Source organism: Notamacropus eugenii, chromosome 4 (genome assembly GCF_028372415.1).
Source record: "Notamacropus eugenii isolate mMacEug1 chromosome 4, mMacEug1.pri_v2, whole genome shotgun sequence".
Classification (NCBI taxonomy): Eukaryota; Metazoa; Chordata; class Mammalia; order Diprotodontia; family Macropodidae; genus Notamacropus; species Notamacropus eugenii.
Genome location: NC_092875.1, coordinates 11,269,998 through 11,287,749, shown reverse-complemented (window position 1 = coordinate 11,287,749; position 17,752 = coordinate 11,269,998). Strand labels below are relative to the sequence as shown.

General features: G+C 51.3%; 1 protein-coding gene across 3 annotated transcripts in view; it reads right to left on the bottom strand.

Moving 5' to 3' along the window:
- TXNRD2 (thioredoxin reductase 2) overlaps positions 1-17,752 on the bottom strand; it is an 82,868-nt gene that overhangs the window by 13,042 nt on the left and 52,074 nt on the right. For all 3 annotated transcript variants that reach the window (XM_072599783.1, XM_072599781.1, XM_072599782.1), the window contains 3 exons: positions 6,886-7,022; positions 1,855-1,950; positions 1,300-1,392 (listed from right to left, as the gene is read on the bottom strand). In XM_072599783.1, coding sequence (XP_072455884.1) covers positions 1,300-1,392; positions 1,855-1,950; positions 6,886-7,022 — 326 coding nt within the window. The remainder of the gene's footprint in view (positions 1-1,299; positions 1,393-1,854; positions 1,951-6,885; positions 7,023-17,752) is intronic.

The window sequence follows — 17,752 nt, the reverse complement described above, 5'->3', positions numbered from 1 at the left end:
ACTAAGCTGACTGCCAGGGCAGGAGAGGCCTAGAGCCTGGCTAATCTGGAGAAGGCCAGGAGGGTGACCAGGGATTGGCTGAAGAAACTGGGGCCATCTGGCCTAGACAGAAGACTTAGGTGGCCCTGAAGGCTGGACTCTGGATCTGAAGGGTTGTTATGTGAAAGAGGGATCGAACTTGGACTATTTGGTCCTGGGGCAGAATGAGGAACAATGAGGAGAGTAGCAGAGAGACAGATTTGGGCTGAGCCTTAGGAATAATGTACTCCTAATGGAGAGCTCTCCAAGAAGGGATAGGCTGCCTCGGAAGAGAGGGCGATCCCAGCCTTGGGAGAGAGTGAAATCCTGGCTGTGGGAGAAAGCGAGATCCTTGACCTCGGGAGACAGTAAGATTCCCAGCCTTGGGCAATGGGGAGATCCCTGGCCTTGGGAGAGAGTGAAATCCTGGCCGTGGGAGACAGGGAGATCCTGGCCTTAAGAGGTCTTCAGACTGAAAGAAAAGGTCTGTGCTGGAAAGGGGAAGGCTGGCTCAGTCAAATTGGTCAAGGCAGGTCTCAAGATCTAAGCAGAAGGCTTGACCGCTGATGTGGCAGACAGGCCTAAGGGCTTTGGGAAGGCTGGCACTGGGGCCATGGGCAGGAGATGGCAGAGAAGCTCACGGCAGGAAGGAGAACCCAGGGATGAGAAAGAGAAGGATCCCCTCAAAGCAGATGTTTGGGCAGTCCCATGATGAATCAGAAGCCTTCAGGGACTCCAGTCTTTAAGGACATGAGGCACCCAGGAGAGGTTCAAAGCCCGCCGCCCCAAACAGGCCCCTTATGTTAAAGCCCCCCAGACTTGTTCTCCCTCACCATCTCCCTGTCCAGGCTGCTAAGTGGCAGGGTGGGTCATGGCAGAGTGCCAGGTCTTTCTGGGCAGGTATCCTCCCATTGGCTGAGCATGTGGGGCCCTGGGGAGGGCCCTGGGAATGCTGTGATGACTGTGTCCAGAAGCAGCTCAAGTCTGCCCATTCCACAAGTCCTTCAATGAGAAGCATCTGATGCTCCCCTGGACCCCAGAACCACGCAAAAGCCCAGTGACAAATGGCCTTTCTCTGAGCCCGATGAAAAAGTCAGCTTGGTCCCATCATGCCCTGATGTTGCTATCCTTAGCTCCTGATGCCCACCCCCCACGTCTGGCCACGGTGAGAGAGCCACGCCCCAGGTTGGGCTTGCTCCATCTCATGCCCACCCTGCATCACCACCTCCCTCTGCCCTTGTGTCCTGCACATCCCCTTGTGACTGCTGTGGGGTCCTGTACCTCGATGTTGTCTTGCCCATAGCGTCTCTCTGCCTCCTCCTCCGACAATCCCACACAACCGTATTCTAGGGGAGTAAAGACTGTTGTAGCCACCTGAAGACATAACAAAGGCAGACATTATTATAGGCTGGGGAGAAGCAGGCGCAACAGGCAAGCGTCGAGCATTGACACACCACCTTGGCTGATGGGCCTGCAGCACAGGCCAGCCCAGGCCACAGGCACACAGACAGACACACACACCCACTCACAGACACACAGACACACACCCACTCATGGACAGACAGACAGACATACTCACCCACTCCCACAGACACACACTCACAGACACATCCACTCACAGATACACACCCACTCACAGATACACACTCACATACCCACTCACAGACACACACACACTCACAGACACACACACACTCACAGACAGACAGACACACCTACCCACTCCCACAGACACACCCACTCACAGACAGACAGGCAGACACATGTCTCTAGATCCACAGGGGCTCTAGAACTATGCCAAGCACCCGACTTGATGTCTCATAAGAGAACACTCACATTGTCATAATCCATGAGCTCCGTGGACTGACCGAACAGACGCCGTGCCAGCAACTTTCCTGCCATTATGGCCGTAGGTGTCAGCTCAGGACGTCCCTGAACAAAACATGATAGAAATGACCATAGCTGGGAGCTGGACAGAGTCCCTGCCCCCAGCCTCCAGGATTCTCAAAGCCAGGCAGGTGACAGTCCCCTGACCTCCACTCACTCCTGGGTTTGGTTCCCTTGTCTGGTTCATGGGCTGCCGCTGCCCACCATCTACCTGGTGGGCACCCTTGGGGTGAGGAGCCAGGGCTCCCTTTGGTGGCCTTTGAGGGAGATGTGCTTATGACCATATGGTGTCAGGAGGAGGACAATAAAAGGATGCCCAGTGACCCAGGCAGCCCATGGGAGGTCTCCAGAGATAACTTAGGCAAGAGGAGCCATGTGAAAAGAGGCCCTTTGTGAGGATGACCAAATGACTCGTCTACCTGACATGGGTCGGTTGTAAGAGCCCAGCTCCTCTTGGTGGTACCTCAGGTACAACGCCACTGACTGGAAGTGGCAACCAGTTCCCTGGGTGCTCTCTACATTGATAAGACCACATCTTTCCCTCCCCCAAAAGAGGATTGTGAAAGGAGGCTTGGGCCACTGTAAGCATGGGTGAAGCACAGGAGCGCAGGATGAGTGGTGCCCAGGCTGAGGAGCCAACAGCGGCTCCTCCCTGTGTGGCATTGGGGAGGGTTTACTGAAAACCACAGACAAAAACAGTGAAGAATGAGATCACCAACCCAAAGGATCCAAGGACACTTGTTTGAAAACCACGTCAGGCTCAGTACTCAACCAGTGGATCAGAAGCCCTTGGAAATCTCGGGGCTATCAGTTAACTCCATTTATTTTCCAATCTCTCTGTCTTTATCTCTCCCTACTCCTTCCTCCCTCCCTTTTCTCCTATTCCCTCTTCTCCTCTCCCTTTCCTTCCCTCCCTCCCTCTCTTTTCTCTCTCTCTCCTCCACTCTCCTTGCTCAGGGGAAGCTCCTGAGATGAAATGCTCAGCCAAGCTTAGGGTCTTCTGCTCTTTGGCTAGGGCTGGTCTTTGGGCACTCTCAGCTGCACCCAGGAGGCTGACGGCCACCAGACCAGCCTGCAGCTCTCCCCTGGAATGGGAACCTAAGCCCATACTACCAAGCCGATGTCTTTGCTGTCCGTTTGGATTCAAACTGAAATCTGCCCTTTCCCTGCTTGGCCACGACAGATTCCTCAAGCTCAGGCCTCCCTGTTTGTCCCGGATCCATCAAGCCTCCAGCTCCACTCTGCCGTTCCACTCTGCACATGCCATTGACCAGACCGGGCCTGCCAAGTGTTTTCTCTTGCACACATTTGCCTGAAACGTGGCTGCCAATCACTACTGGAGCAGGAAATACAGATGTTGTTTTGGCATTCCAAAAATGAGGAGGAGATCGGAAGGGCAGATAAAATTGTGAAAGCAATGCCTCGCATACCGTGAAGCCTGACTAATGACTGAGACAGCCGCGGATGCAGAGTGCAAGACCTGGAGCCAAGGGCAGATTCCCATTGGCGCGAACTGCTCGGAAGGATCCCACCGACACTGGTGGAACCAGGAGCCAGGAACTCCTTGGACAAGACCCTTGGAAATACAGAGGCAGATCTACTGGACCTCATGCCCACTGGCCTTCAGTCCTCAGAACCCCTTCCAAACTCCAGGCTGATCTGGAGCCCACTGCTGGAGCCTTGGATTGGAACACTGGCTGATAAAGGGGAGGCACGCAGATAGGAAAGCTTTTGAATGTACACAATGTTCACAGGCCAAGAATAATGGTGTTATCTGAGGGTGGAGTGTATCCAGAAAGCACACAAAAGCCTCCCCTGAAATAATCAGGTCTTCTACACCATTCGCAAGGAGAGATAGCGCTCCCAAACAACTGTATGGCCCGATAATCATGGGAGGTGGTTCTTTGCGCAGAGAGGCTGTGGAATAAAGACACCTCCACAGCCAACATGGAAATGCATTTCTTGGTCTAAGAGAGCGGCGCCTGCATGGCGCTCCTGGTGGGATGGCTGTCACAAGCTCTGCCACCCTCCCCTGCACCAGGTCACACAAGTCTTCTTGGGTTTCCCTGAATCTTTATTCTTGACCTACAGGCCTCCCTGTGTTCCGGCACACATCTGGTTTCTGGCCATGAGCATTCCCCAATAATGCTGCCTACAATTCTAGTGCCCAGAGGGGCAGCATCTCACCACCACTAATCTCAGGACATCATCCCATGCCTGGAAGGCTAACCACAGCTAACATCACAATAGTGGTAGTGAGTATTTCTTGGAGCTGGGAGGGCTCGCAAAGCATTTGACCAATCTGATCCTCACAACTCTGGGAGGGAGGTACTAATACGATCCCCATTTTACAGCTGAGGTGACTGAGGTACACCATGGTGAAGTGACTTACCCAGGGCCACATAGTGATGAAGTGTCTCAGGCTGGATGTCTTACTGGAAGGGCTTATATGTCTGAAAATAGCTCTCAGTTGGCCTGATTCAGTTTAGAGAATTCAAACGCTTCTCCCTTTGACCCGTAGGCAGGGCACCTACCCAGGAACGTCTGCCCACAGCTGAGCAGATGACCACAATTCTGGACCTCATCCTCTTCCACACCCCCCACGCCAGTTTGGAACAGTGAAAGCAAATTCTCAGACAGTTTTTTTTGGGGGGGGAGTAGCACATTTTAGTTTACTAAAATGGTAATTTGGTAACAACAGTTACTTGGTAACATGTCTGACTTTATTGAGGAAGGTGACTCTGGCCCCTTTGTAACTAATGAATCTCATCTGATCAGAGAACCCTTGGTCCTATGACTTCCCTCTGTCACCCTACTGGGCAGTGCCCTTGTGGGAAATGGGAGAGTGGTTGGGGTCTGCTCCCATCAAAGGAGCAGGTGCTGCCTTGTCCCTTCTCCAGCTGGACCACGTGACCCTCTCCTTAACCCTACCCCCCACCACTTGAGGGATGTTCTCACGGGGTCAGAATCCGATCCTGGCCCACTTAGGAGGCTCAGGGTTTGGAGATATTTTAAAACTCATCAGCTGCTAGATTAGTCAAGAATGAAGTCTTACATTCAGCACACCTCACAAATAGCAGGCGCCTCATTCCCTGCTGCAGAGACTTTGGGCCCCCCTAGGGAGCCCCTCAGGGCAGCTCTTTCCTCCCTCCCCTAGGGATGACCTCTCATGATAAGGAATGGCATCCAAACACCAGCGTCTCTTACCCCCCCATGATGCTGCCCCTAAACCTGGGACCTGGGAACCTGTTTTTAAAAATATTTTGATAATGGCATCACAAAGGAATCAGTCTCCTGTCATGGAACATGATTCTGAGACAGAAAAGGGCTCTCACCCTGACTGGTCAGGGATGGGGTGAGGTGATAGGTCCGACAGTGCTCTTGGGACAGTCCACTGTGGCTGCCAACCCTCTTCTTGGGGGCCCACAGGGCATGGGGCCATGAGGATCGGGCTTGAGATTGAGGGGACCTGAGGATTCAGTGGAGGGGATGTGACAAGGTCTCCTGTGGTGAAAGGCCCAGGGGTGGGGGTTGAGCTATTTTGAAGGAGACAGCTCTTGGGATTGTGGGGTTGAGGACTTGGAGCCCTGAGAGGTGACCCAAGGATGCTGAGGTCCGGGGCAGTGAGAGGGAGAGTCTCAGTCCAGGGTACCTGGGGTAAGAATTAAAGCCAGAAGTCTTTCTCTTCTTAGCCGTGGGCCCCCATGTGGAGAAGGGGAACCTGCACCACAGGGTTCTCTCTCCTCTTGACAGCCACCAGGGACCAGGAAAGTCATGCCCACCTCTGCCCGTAGTGAGCCTCCCTGACACCTGCCCGAGGTGCAAGGGCCCCATCTGGGAAGAGCAGAGCAGCGCCCCCTCTAACTAATGAGGCAAAGTTGGGCACCACAGAAATAAACAGAAGTCCATCAAGAGGGCTGGTATCCAAGAAATGAGCCCAGGGCCAGTGCTACCCAGGGAAAGAGCATGGCTCCAGAAACTGACAGGGGCCTGGGTTCAAATTCCACCTCTGAGGCTGCTGAGATACTGGTCAGGCTCTTAAAAACCCTGGGCTGACAGAGGAGGAGGGAGTCCAGATACCTTTCAGCTCCCAGCCCACAGTCCCAGGAAATGCCAATTCCACCTTTGAGCTCAAAACAAATACTCCTTATCCCCTTGGATTAGGAAACATCTGTCTAGAAACATCCATTACTGTAAAGCAGACTTAAAAACAAGCCCCAGTGAGAGCACATTAAAGCGAGAGGGGCCTCAGAGGCTGTGGGGCCAAGCCCTTCCTTCCAGAGAGGAGCCAGCAGAGGCCTGAGGAGGGATGGGGACTGGTCTAAGGTCACCTCATGGGGCTAGAGTAGAAAGGGCTTTGGGCTCAGCAGCACAAGATGGAGTTTCAGACCCTACGGCTTGTGCAGAGGCCTTAGTGTCAAAGAAAGAGGCTGTAACAGTGGGCCTTGGGGCCTCTCCACACAGGAAGGACACAAAGAACCAAAGAAGGAAGGAGGGAGGCAGGAAGAGAGGGAAGGAAGGAAAGAAGGAAGAAAGGTGGTACAGAGGAAGGAAGGAGGGAGGGAGGAAAAAAGGGAGGAAGGAAAGAGAAAAGGAAGGAAGAAAGAAAGGAGGGAAATGAGGAAAGAAGGAGGGAGGGGGGAAGCTCCTACTGTCTGACAGACACTAGGTTACAGGCTTTGCCAATGTTTGCCAAACTGTCTTCAAATCCCAACTCTGCCATACTCAGGACAAGTCCCCTTTTAAAAGGTCTCATTTTCAACTCTTTTCAGTATGCTTATTGTAAAAATTATCTCATTTGAAGTTCTGATTTAACCCTCTCTCTGATTCAGGGTGAGAAAGAGTGGCCGCCACCTTGTCCAGCTGGGTGTGAACAAGACAAAGGCTGTGGCCTGGGCTGCAGGGTGAGCTGATGGAAGCCACCTGGCCCAGGGGTTAGCAAACAACAGGGGTTGGCATGGGCTTCTGGGGAGGATGTACCTCTGTGATGTCCCCGATGGCATAAATGTGCGCCACTGAAGTTGCTTCGCTGGCGTTGACCAGGATCTTCTGTGAGTCTGGGTGAAGCTTCACTCCCACCTTGTCCAAATTCAAACGTCTGGTTTCTGGGACTCGACCTTAGGGAACCAGACAGAGCGGAGAAGTTTTGAGCAGTTTTGATCTCAATCCACCTCCTCCTCCCCCCCCCCCCATGTTTAAAAATCCTTGAAATGATGCCACAAGCTGATTAGAAACAAAGCCAGAATTTCCATTTGGAAGTGGTAAAACACGAAATTCAATTGATGGATGAAGGGATTTTCTGGTAGTGTGATTAGAGCTGGAGCCCTGGCCCAGTCTCCACCCTGTGAGCAGCTGTGGGAGGCCCAGAAGATGGTGGAGGGCATCCTCGCACTGGGGCTTCCCTGGCTGGTTCCCCATGTCCATGGCACCCCACGGTAGCCTGCCTCCCCTCTGCCTGGGCTTCTCAGGGAGCCTGCTGTCTCCATCCTGGGGCTGCGGGATGCCCTGCAGCCACCAGACTACAGGGAGCCTAGTCACCAAGCTTTTATCATCAGGGGCTCAGCTATTGTTTCTATGGGGAGGGGGCCAGCAGTACAAGGCTGTATGTTTAATAATTTCAGTCATGTCCGACTCTCCGTGACCCCATTTTGGGGTCTTCTTGACAAAGACATTGGAGTGGTTTGCCATTTCCTTCTCTAGCTCATTTTATAGATGAGGAAACTGAGGTAAACAGGGTGAAGTGACTTGCCCAGGGTCACATAGTTAGTAAGGATCTGAGGCTGGATTTAAACTCAGGAAGATGAGTCTTCCTGAGTTTAAGTCCAGATTATGGCACCCCCTAGTGGTATAAGAAGCGGTGGTAAATGAGCCATGAAGGCTGAATGAAGGCAGCAAGATTCAACACAAGCATTTTTTGAGCACCAACTGTGTGTAGCTGCTGTGAGAAGCACTGGTGACAGATGGACAAATGAGATGTGGGACCTGGAATGTATGGTCCTCCTGTGGACTCTGTCGTACTCCTAACCCCTAGGACAGAGCCTGGCGCATGGCCAGTGCCCCCTGACTCAGGTTCAGCAGGCACACCTAGCAAGCTTGAAGGTCCGCAGAGGGTGGTCCACAGAGGGCGTCACAAACGTCAGTTCCTTTGGGGGAGGTGCTATGAGTGGGAGGCAAGATTGGAACCCAAGTCCTCCTGGCTCTGTCTGCCCTCCCACTCCACTGTCTCAACATCCTTGTTGATAAAAGAAGGGGCTTGGGTTAAGCAATCTTTGAAGCTCCTCACAGATGGTTTGTGCCATGTTGGAAGGTCAGATTTCTTCTTTGGACAGTGAGGACCTCGCCTGTCACTGTATTCCCAGAGTGAGGACAAGCATGACTTGGTGGTCTCGGCAGTCACAGTCACCTGCTGTCAGTCACTGGCTGTCAGCTGCAATCCCAGGGAAGATGTTATCTATTAACATGCAGGAATGTTTACTACCTGCCTAAAAGGCCCCAACAAGCCTGTTGACTCCATCTGCTTCTAAAGCAGCTTTTCTGGGGTGATCTGTTGGTGAGCACCCAAGGGTGCTGAAAGGCACCTGGGAAGTCCTGTTGTCTTACAGAAGAGTAAGTGACTCGCCCAAGATCACGCAGGTTGGGACTCAGTCTCTGTTCTGATCCCCAAAGTCAGCATTTTCTATACTGTAGGTCTGTAGGGCATGAAAGAAGGGCCTAATATTATGTAAAAGAAAGTCCCTGGTCATTGGTTTGAGTCCTGACTCTGATCCTTAGCGACAGAAGACTGATTTGAAGGCAAGTCCCCTCAGTGCCTCAGTTTCCCCACCTGCCAAATGTGGTGAAGATGGCATGAGGTGACTGATGTACATCACTAGATCACTGAGCTGGGATGGAAGGACTGTGCTGACTGACATGCTCCTCCAGTGCCTCATCCTGAAGGTGAAGGGACTCAAGCACAAGCTCTGGCTGGTCCTCCTGGACCTGGGAGTGGTCAGCATGTCTAACAAGATGGGGCCTTCTCAGTCACCCTGTGAGGGGCACATCATCAGATAGGGACCCTCCCCAGGCAAGAAGTCTGTGGCTACCACGACACATTAAGCCAGCAAAAAGGCAGGGGTCCTCCTCAACTGACTAGCCGGTGTGACCTTGGACCAGTCACCTGACTTCCTGGGGCCTCAGTTTCCTCCTTCAAGCCATTCAATCAGTCAGCACTTTGTTCTGCTGGGCATACAACTATAAGCCCCTGTCCTCAAGGTGCTTCCATTCTAACAGGGAAAGACAACACACATAAGGAAGCTGAGAGCAGTGAAAGGGAAACTACCAGCCTGGAACAGAAGGTCTGGTGGACAGCCTGGACAGAAAAGGATCTAAGGACCCATCAGCACCAAGCTGCTGCTGGCAACGCAGCTGGATTTGAGGGAGGCAGAGTTCTGGAGCCTCAAAGGAGGGCGACTGATCACTGGGGACTGGCGGAGCACATGCTGGCATGTCAATGTCCTGAGACACAGAGTGTTCCAAGAAACACAGGGAAGCCTCGAAGAAATCTGGGAAGGGTCATGCCAACGGGTGATGTGAGTCAAGCCGGGGAAGAATACGGTGACCAGTGACAACATTGCAGCACAGACAGACCGATGCCTGAGGGAGCAGCTGCAACCCCTGGACCCGTAGCACAGCTGATGAGCACAGACTGAGAGGGTGGAAAACAAGTCAGACACTTTATTGGACATGGCCAATGTAGGAATCTGCCTTGCTTGACTTTCCATCTTTGTTACAATGCATAGTTTTCTTTCTCCCCTGACCCCCTCCCATGGGATGAAAAAAAAATCTAGATTTTTGTTAACTGAAAAAAAATTAAACCCTAAAAAAATCCATCTCTTTATTGGAGCCCAGAACAATGGAGTGACTTAGGGTTAGGCCAGTGAGAAAACTGAACTTCCAGGGCCCAGCCTTTACCTTTCCAGTATGGAACACACTCTGCTGAGGAGGGGCCTCAGCCTGATACAGGAAGCTCAGGGAGAAAAAGATTGAACCAACAGCTGGGAGGAGTCCCCAAGGGCACGATGTTGGTCTACACTCGTTTAAGCTGTCCAAGAGCCAGAAAAAATGGAGATTTGGGTAAATTTGACAGATCCAGGACTAGGAGAGGCCTTAAGAGCAGATTCAGTAATCCTGGACATAAGAACCCCCTGCTATCCCAGACATCCCAAACCCTTTGAAAAGAGACACACTGTCCTCCCAACATCTAGGGCTGGCGTCAGCTTCAGGCTCGGCCAAAGCTATGGGGCACCCTGCAGATGCTCTTGGAGGGGGGGCCTGGGAGGATGGGACCTAACTAATGCCGCCACGTTACTGAAAGGGAGGGTCTGCCTGAGCTGGGCTGGCCCGATGAACAAACTGATGATCCAGGACTGGGTCAGAAAGAGCAGGACCCAGACCATGTTGGGCATCAGGCAGCGCCAGGAATGAGCCCAAGAAGGTGGGAGAAGCCATTGTCTTCTCAGTGAGTGACAGCCACAGCGTCACAATAGGGCTAGTTTCTAATGGAAGTGTATATAAGTAACGTTTGCTTCTTTAGATCTGATGCCACACTTTTAACATCTCTGGGGATTTGATTATCTATCCCTGTAAAATGCAATGTGATTAAAATTACAAATAACTGCTGAATTAAGTCAGGGGGCACAGTTGAGCTTAGGTAACATCAGCTATAACAGCTCAGACCAGCGTGGTTATTTAACTTCCTCCCCAGGTATAGAGAAGAGAAAGGGCAGCAAGCTGGCACAGTGGATAGAGCACCAGGCCTGGTGTCACAAAGATCTGAGTTCAAATTTGGCCTCAGTAACTTACTGGCTAGGTGACCCTGGGCAAGTCACTTCACTCTGTGTGCCTCAGTTTCCTCATCTGGAAAAGGAAATGAAACCCCTCCAGCATCTCTGCCAAGAAAATCCCAAATGGGGGCACAGAAAGTTGGATACGACTGAAAACGACTAAAAAAGAGGATGGTAGAAAGAAGATTGGATGCCAGGGCCTGCCTGTCACTCCCTCTGCCTCACCTAGCTGTCCTCTGCTATCCATCCAGCCCTCAGGGTCTCTAGCCTACCCTTCTCTGTTGATTCCCTGTACTTTCTATATCTCCCCTGATACCTGTGAGCTCAAGAGCTTTTTTTGCAGGCCTGGCTCTTGGCAGGACGCTGGGCATGGGAAAGTGCTTAACAGAGGCTTGCTGACATGTCAGGTGTCTGCTTGCCTTTCTGGACTATCAGGGCCCTTTCCTGTGTTTGCTCAGGCGACCCAACAGGACCATGTGCTCCCTGACATCAGGCCCGTGTCCTGTGCATGTCCTCAAGCGCTTGGTAAATCCCTACTGATTAATAGGAATGAAGCCAGACAAAGTTTAGCAGCAAAGTTTTCATAATGAAATACAAATTGTTATATGTTTCAGTCCTCGAATACGGAAAAGTTTGAGAGAAACCAAGGCCTTTGATGTTACTGAATAGAATTACTGAATAGAAGTCCTCAAAGGCTTGTTCTGGCTAAACTAGGCCATGGAGGGTGGGCGTCCACCTGTGTGAGCCTCAGTGTCCTCTTTTGTCAGGTTCCTGGGTCCCCTAAAGGAACCGCATCTCTCCATCCTCTGTCTCAGGACCAGGAGGGCCCTTCCCCAGCATCAGCACTATGCTGGCTCAAAGCGCCTCTTCCTCTGAGATTAGTGAGGGAAGCTGTCGGCACCCATCCATCTGTCTGGGGGCCCCTCTACAGGCCTGACGCTATCAGGCCACAACCATCACAAGCTTGCAGGACCTTATCTTGCTTCGGATGTGAAACAACTTCCGCCTGTTGTATTTCTTTGTGTACTGAGAGCAGAGCTGGGATATTGGGCAAACAGACAGCTAATGGGTTTTCTAGCTTCCCCATCTTCCTGCCTCAGTACTGCCCAAGGAGAGCTTAGCACGCAACCCCCCACCCCCATCTCTAGCAGGTAAGGGTTTGGGGGAGTGTTCCTGGCTGGCCAATGGGATGACCCCATTACCCTTAATGAGGACACAGTCAGGGCTGTAGCTACAGAAACTAGGGCCTGGAACATGCTCTGACCATCCTGGGATTCCCCAGAGCCCAACTCTAATACAATATGGACATAGCAGTGGATTGTCAATGCTGGCTGTAACCACTGGCTGCTCACACAACAGAGCTCTGAGTCCTGGGAGTGTGGGCAAGGTAATAAACACCAGACTGAATGGTAGTGTGAGCCCCACACCCCCCCCACCCCTCAGGCAGGTGAGCTGGGTCACAACAGAGAGATGGGTAAAGGTCAGAAAGCTCTCTTGCCTCTGGCCAGGGGAAAGAGAGAGAAGAGAAGGTCAGAGAGTGTGTAGCCTCTGAGGAAGCAGGACCATTCCACGCTGAGACAGCTCTGTTTTAGTGGGACCAATGATCCTCCCACCATGTGACAGGCCTAACCCCAGATTGTGCTGCAATGGCTCCTCTGTCTCCTCCCTAATCTATCCCCCAGGTCCTTCCATCCCGACCCAGGGCAGGGACTTGAGGGACTCCCTTTGATCCTCTCCAGCTTATCAATGTCCATCTTAATTGGTGGCACCAGAATGGAACACAGGACCCTGGGGAGACCACCAATCACTTCCTCATTCCTGGATGCCAAGTCTCTTCAACCATCAAGCCTGAGCGCTTTCTGTCAGGCAGCAGGGGAGAAAAGAAGAGTTCTTGTCCCCAGAGAGTCTGTGTTCCAGGGTTCTAGGAGGGGTGATGGCAGCTCTGGACTGACCAGAGGCAAAAGCCCATGCCTGGAGTTCGAGTCACAGCTCTGTTGCTTATAGCCAAGGGTCTTCTCTGGGGCTCAACTCTAAGGGATCCAAACAGCTCGTTTTCCTGGTAAAAACCAAGGCCTCCTATCCCATCTGCCAGAGCGGGGGCAGTGCCCAGGCTCCCACTTTTCATCAGAAAGCACGGGTTGCATCTCTCATAGCTTTGCAGCTTATGTTTCTGTGACTCTTAGAGCCGGATTTTTTTTAAGTACTATGCTGCAAAGAGTGTTAACAAGAGAGCCAGAAAAGGCAAACACAGAGCAAAGAAAAATCTTATTGATTAAATCCCACCCCTCCCCACCTCCCCAAAAGGCCCCACAGCTCAGCACAGCATCTGGCACACAATAGGTGCTTAATAAGAGCACACGCTGATGAAGGACAGTTTTACAACACAGAGCAGACTCAACAGCTTTTTATCAGAATCCTGCCATCTTCTGGCCAGAGGTAGTCAGGAGATGCTCCTCACAGGCTACCCCCTCCCCAAAAATGGGCATCTCTGAAGTGGAGCTTCCATGGGAAACCCACCGCCTCCCAAAGGACAGAATTAAAGAAAACCCACGAGGTCCTGGGCAAACTTCTGCCAAACGTCCTGCCCAGGAGCCAGGGGCAGCAGGGTCCGCCCACTGACAGACCCCTGAGACAAGAGGCCAAGATCTCCAGTGATGGTACAGCCTCTTCCTTTCTGACTTCCCTGTTCACCACCTGCTCCTTCTGGGCATCCTCTGCCCTGGGAGCGTTGACAACACCAAGTGCTCTCCTGACTCCTCTACTGTCCCTCTGTGATCCCTGCCTGGGGGGCACCTGGGTCTCTCCCTTTCACTTCCTTTGCCCCAGATTAGGCCTGTTCTGCTTAACTCCAGAAGGGCAAGGGGAGTGAGGAGATGCCTCAAGTTCATGATTTCCCATCTGTTGCTCACTAATGGGAACATTCTGGTACTTTGGGGACCTTTCTTTCTGCTCCTGACTTCCTTGGGTGAATAAGCCCCCTAGTGTTATCACTGGATCAAAAGGGAGGAACATCATGGGAACTCTTCCTCCATAATTCCAAATCATTTCCCAGAAAGGGGCAGAGCGATTCATGATTCCATTAATGACGTGTGAATGCACCTGCATTTTGTTCAGTGATTTCCATCTTCTGTCCTTGTCAAGAGGAGGGGAGGGAACAGGCATTTATATACAGATACTGCACGAAGTGCTTTACAAGGATCTCATGGGATCCTCACAACAACCCTATTTCATGTGGAGGAAACTGAGGCAAGCAGAGGAGAAGTGAATGACCCAAGGTCACAAAGCTAGTATCTGAGGCCAGATCTGAACTCTAGTCTTCCTGACTTGAAGTCCAGCATTCTAACTACTGTGCCACCAGCTGCCACGCTGATGGATAGGACGCAACAGTTCAAAATTGTGTTCATCTCAATTTTCCCTATTAGTGATCTGAAACATTTAAACAACTTGGTTTTTGATCGCTTGTACGTCATTTCTAGAAAATGATTCCCACCTTTTTCTGAGACGTGGCTTGTCTTCCATTTTTATATCAAATGCCTTTAGATTCTGGCTTGTCCAATTTTCATCAAAGGTGTTTGATTCAAAGACAACTGCACCTACTACTTTTCTTCTTAATTTTGTTGGATTGATTTCATTCATGTGAGAACGCTTTTGATCTTCCGGTGTTTGCTCACAGAATTTCTGACTTCAAACAGCGCCGGTGATATCCCTGGCTGCTTTCTAGACACATGCATATGTCAATATGTACGTACATATATATGTGACACAGGGACAAGGCCTGGGAGGCAGCAGCAGCAGCAGGAATTCCATGTTAGCCAGCAAACCGAGAACACAACCAAGGCAAGGGCCCTGTCTTTTTTCCAGAATCCTCCAGAATGTGCTGCACACAGGGCTCCAACAGTTGTTGAAGTGAATTATGGATGGTCCAGAGAAAACAGCTGGTAATGAATGTGGTAACAATTCAGAATCCAACACCCCAGCGTACTTTGGGCCAGTCAGTGGAGAGAATAAGCCGAGATTAACCTTGCAATCGATAAGGAGCATTACTGGAGCTTTTACAGTTCAAAGGTTAAGAAACTCCCCGGCCAAGCTGGTCCCTGTAGGGGAGTTTTGGTTCCACCCCTCCACCAAAGGGGCAAGAGGGGTTATGTCCCCTGGATCCTGGCAGGAGGTGCACCACATATGGAACATGTCAAAGCAAAGGTCCTTTTCTCCTTACTAATTCAGACTGATGGGGTTCTAAGGCCTGCAGACAACGCGCCTTAACTATCCAGGCACACTTAACCCCTTGAAAACCTGAAGAGCTGCAGGTACAGGACATCGAGTTTTGTGGTGCCTGGAGATGGTGGGGGGCATGCTGGGAGGCCCCCCCCCCCCCACAATGCCAGATAGCTTTTCAGTTTTCCAAAGGGCTTAGAGCCTAATTCCTTTGGCTAGGAAAGGTGATTTGATTTCAAAGGCATACTTCTCATAGCTCCCTACTGGGGAAGTCCAAACAACAGGGAGCATGAGATGAGGTTTGGAAATGTTCTCATTCCAGTGTCTCCATCTGGGGGATGAATCCCCCGTGTGAAAGGCTCAGCTTTAGTCTTCAGCTGCTCTCTTGAAGTCCCAAGTCAAAACAGGGAGGCTGAGTCAAGCTGTGCGGCCATAGACCTGGGGAGTCTGCAAGTTGTTGGGCTTTGAGCACCATTAGCTACAGACTTTGGTCCATCTAGCTACAGGAGGATTGCTTTCAAATTTAGATTAAATCCACTGCTTGGAGAGCACCCCACGAGAAACCTTTGCGTGCAGCACAGATGACTTCTCTGGGACTCAGGGTCACTGGGTCATAGATTTAGCGTGGAAGGGACCCTTGTGGCCATCAAGCCAAAACCTTCATTTTACGGCTGAGGAAACTGAGGCCCAGAGAGGGGATAGGATGTCTCCAGTGGGTGGCAGAGGGAGTCTGGAACCAGGTCCTCCTAATTCCCCAGCTGGCTCCTCTCCAGCCAAATGCCCTCCTCCTTCTCTACCTGCTCCCATTATGCCCTTCTTGTCTCAATCTCAGTCAGTGCCAGGAAGGCCAAGGGGTCACCAAAGCCTGTGGGGTCGCAGGAAGGGGGCTGCAGGGGCTTCAGCATGCACAGAGACTTTCATTTAAACTGGCATGTCACAAGCAAAAGGCTACAACTGCACACATAAAGGAAGAATGGATTTAGGTTTTTTTTTTTAGTGCTCCAGTGCTCCTCCAGGTCACTGTTGGTAGTGGGATGAATGCAGGCCTGTGGAGCAAGAGGGCTCACTTCCCTTTGCCAGAGACAGCTAGCTGGGCCAGTGAATAGAGCACTGGCCAGGAGTTAGGAAGACCTGAGTTGAAATCCAGTCTCAGACATTTACTAGTTGGATAACCTTGGGCAAGTAAAAAATGGGGATGATAAGGGCCCCTCCCTCCCTGGGTTGCTATGAGATCAAATGAGATCATGTTTGTCAAGCACTTAGCAGAGTGCCTGACACATAGTAGGTACTTAATCCATCTTCCCCCTCTCTTCCTTCTTCCTCCTTCCTTCCTTCCTTCCTTCCTTCCTTCCTTCCTTCCTTCCTTCCTTCCTTCCTTCCACTTTCCTTCTCTAGTTGCCCAAATCATGACTGTTCTGGGAGCGTGACAGAGCTGGGCCTAGAGGAACTTGAATGGGCCATGTGTCAGAAGCCCAGGACTTCTGCTGGCCCCAACCTAGACACACAAGTCCCAAGAATGTGACATGGAAGAGAGAAAAAGCATATATTGAGCACCTATTATGTGCTGGGCCCTGTCCTAAGCTATTTCCAAATATCTCCTTTGATACAACTTTGTGAGGTAGGTGCTATAATTATTCCCATTTTACAGTTGAGGAAACTGAAGCGAACAGAGGTAAAGTGACTTTCCCAGGACCACTCTGCTAGGAAGTGCCTGAGGCTGGATTCAGTTCAGGTCTTCCTGCTCCGAGCGACCCCCTAGATGCCTAATGCTCTTGGATAGGGAGCATCTGGACAGCAGAGCCATTTTGCCTTTGCCTTTCTATCACCAGCACTTAGCAGGGGCCAGTGTTCTTGGGATAGGGGGCCAAGCAGACTCGGCAAACGACACCCTGAACCATATCCAGAGGCATTTACAAATGTGGAGCAGCCAGGAGGCCAACATTCTACACCGATTCAGAATTCTTTCAGTTCAAATTTCCCGATATCAAGTTTGTGTCTAATGATGTATCTCTGTCCTTGAGATGCATTAAAATTACAGCAGAAAACCTGATTAAATACCACAGGGGTTGATAGGAGGAAAAAATGTGAAGCCGTACAAGCATTCAGTGGCGCAGCTGCTTCTGATCTCGATGGGAGTTCTGCACCAGCTGTGGGCCATCAGCAGGCAGAGCGGCCCAAGATGTCTTTTTCCCTGGTCCACCCTGGCCAGGTTGGGCAGTCCTCCAAAGGGAGGCGCTGAAGGAGGTCGGGAAGGAACCTGACCAAAGTCACCTGCTACCCAGGGCCCAGGAGGGACACTCACACAGATCACAACTAACAGGAGAGTTCACAGTCTTTGCTCAATCAATGATGGGAACACTGACATTCCTTCAAATTTCATGCTTGCCTGGAGTACGTATAAAGATGAGTGAAAGAAAAAACATTTAATTAGGAAAGATTTAAACACCAGACAGACATATGAGGAGGGAAGTGGAGAGGGGTAATCTAGACAAAAGTACTCATGGGCACAGAAAAGGTAAAGCCATCACCATCACTGTGGGGTGGCATTTACCAGGCGCTTCCCATGTGCTGGGCACTGGACTGAGTGCTTCACAATCATTATCTCATTTTACGAGATACTACCAGGGAGGACACCTACAGGTTGTCTCAGGAGTGCTCTAAGACTTTTGGGACACCCTCTAATTTTTAAATGGCTCCTTGGCCTGGAGAGCAGCTTACCAACACATCAAGGCATCATGGAGCAGGTATGGGTCCGACAGAACCATCCAGCCTCCAGCATGTACTTTGGTGATGCCCCAAGACAGAATAGC